The sequence below is a fragment of the Eurypyga helias genome, unplaced genomic scaffold (assembly GCF_000690775.1).
Source record: "Eurypyga helias isolate BGI_N326 unplaced genomic scaffold, ASM69077v1 scaffold25888, whole genome shotgun sequence".
Lineage (NCBI taxonomy): Eukaryota > Metazoa > Chordata > Aves > Eurypygiformes > Eurypygidae > Eurypyga > Eurypyga helias.
Window position 1 is genome coordinate 5,815 of NW_010266705.1, and position 1,970 is coordinate 7,784.

The 1,970-nt window shown below is 53.1% G+C and overlaps 1 protein-coding gene across 1 annotated transcript in view; it reads right to left on the minus strand.

The window, feature by feature from the left end:
- Positions 1–15: 15 nt before the first annotated feature.
- Positions 16–1,970, minus strand: part of EBF3 (early B-cell factor 3) — a 43,430-nt gene continuing 41,475 nt past the window's right edge. Inside the window, exon 10 of the mRNA XM_010157196.1 lies at positions 16–176. Coding sequence (XP_010155498.1) covers positions 145–176 — 32 coding nt within the window. The 3' untranslated portion in view covers positions 16–144. The remainder of the gene's footprint in view (positions 177–1,970) is intronic.

The following is a 1,970-nucleotide window of genomic DNA, read 5'->3' on the forward strand; positions in this document are numbered from 1 at the left end:
TTTTTTTTTTTTGTTGTAGCATTTCGATCTGTTGCTGATTCTGTGTGAAGATACTGTTTCCATCAGCATGTCTCAATATACTAAACTTGTCCCCTAAGCCCGTCCTCTGAAGCTTGGTGCTACGGTAGGTAAACAAAAGTGACTTTACATTGGCGGGACTACAAGCCCAGACATAGCTAAAAGAAAAAGAGAAGAGAAACGAGCTGTTATTAGCACGCTTGTGTAAGGCACGTCTGGTTCAACGCGACCGCGATGCTCGGCACCGGGCGGGCGTGGGACGGCGTGGGCGGATGCGGACCCGGGCTCCTCAGCACCATGTCCTCCGACCGAGCGACCACGGGCACGCGCCTTTCCCCGCGAAAGGCTCTGCAAGGCCTTCACGTTGTGAGAGGAGGCTCCGAGCAGGTTGTCGTGGGCAGAGCATCCCGACTCCCGCAGGTGCGGGGCCGAGAGCGAGGCGAGGGACAGGCACCATACAGCTGGGGACCCGCACGGTCACTCCTGGTGGTGTCAGGCAGCCCTCGGGGACATCCCCCACCAACCACCGTTTCACGCCCAGACCTACTGCCTGGGCAGAAAAGCTCCGTTTCCACACCTGCACTGTACGAAAACAGCGGGGCTGAGCAACTCGAGGACCCTCTAAGACCAAAGCCAAGTGCCCTGCACCGGCTCCCCAGCTCTGGAGACCAAGCGCCATAAACCAGCGTGAGGTTAACACCCCTGAGCAGCCATCTCCTATTTTTTTACCAGGTTAGACCGAGATGCCAACGACAACTGCTTTTTTCCTAGTTAACTCTTCGGCAGAAATGTAATTTGGAGTGTCTTTAATTTTAGTGTTGTTTAATTTTTGCCATAATGATATTTCTCATTAATTTACGTACAACAGATATTAATACGTTCATTCGTGTAGTGATGTGAACTTCAATTTCTCAGTTCATTAATTTCAACAGTATTAATTTCTTTCAGATTTGCTGTTACAGCTTTACGGTTTGGAAGAGGTGGGTACGTACACATTTCGTACGTCACATAAGCTCTGACGGCAGCCAGCGGCGCGGTCTGCACGACCAGCGTTGCTCCAAGGGCTGCGGCCACAGCCCCCAGCAGCTCTGGTCCCGTAGGCAGCTGTGCGAGCTGATGTGAAGGACTCGCTTGGGAATCATGGAATCACAGCACGGTTGGGGTGGGAAGGGACCTCAAAGCCCCCCCAGCCCCCCCCCCTGCCATGGGCAGGGACACCTTCCATAGCCCAGGGTGCTCCCAGCCTCATCCAGCCTGGCCTTGGACACTCCCAGGGATGGGGCATCCACAGCTTCTCTGGGAACCTGTCCCAGTGCTCCCACCCTCTGCGGGAAGAATTCCTTCCTGCTATCTAATCTAAACCTCCCCACTTTCAATTTAAACCCGTTACCCCTTGTCCTGTCATTACAGGCCCTTGTAAAAATCTCTGATGATGCTCTTGAAACAGGTTAAAGTTTTCCAACTCTGCTACTTTTTTTCCCCCAGTGAGACATATCCAATATGTCAAAAATTGAAACCAAAGTTGTAATTTCCTAGAGCTTATAATACTGCGTGTTTTAAACCTAAGCAGGACAGAAGTTCCAAAACCGAACTGGAGAGCAGCGTGTATTGGCAGAGACCCTTTCTACCCCAAACATTTCATTTCCTTGCCCTGTTTCCACTATATCTCCCGCGCTCCACACTGCGTTAGCTTGGGCGAACGACCTCGCTCGGTGCTCAGACCCGCAGAACCAGGCGCTCTCAGGTTGACTCCTGCGCGTTTTCGGTCAGCGGGAAGCCTGCCGCCCCGTCAGGCAGCCCCAGAGAGGTTTGGTTACGTGGGGGCGCCTGAACTGGGGGCCGCGGGAGCTCATTTTGAGGTGCTGTTGTGCTGCAATACAACCCTCGGCTGCCCTGGGCATCAAGGTCACCACGAATCAACCCAAAATATATGGGGTCTTCCTGTCTCTTTG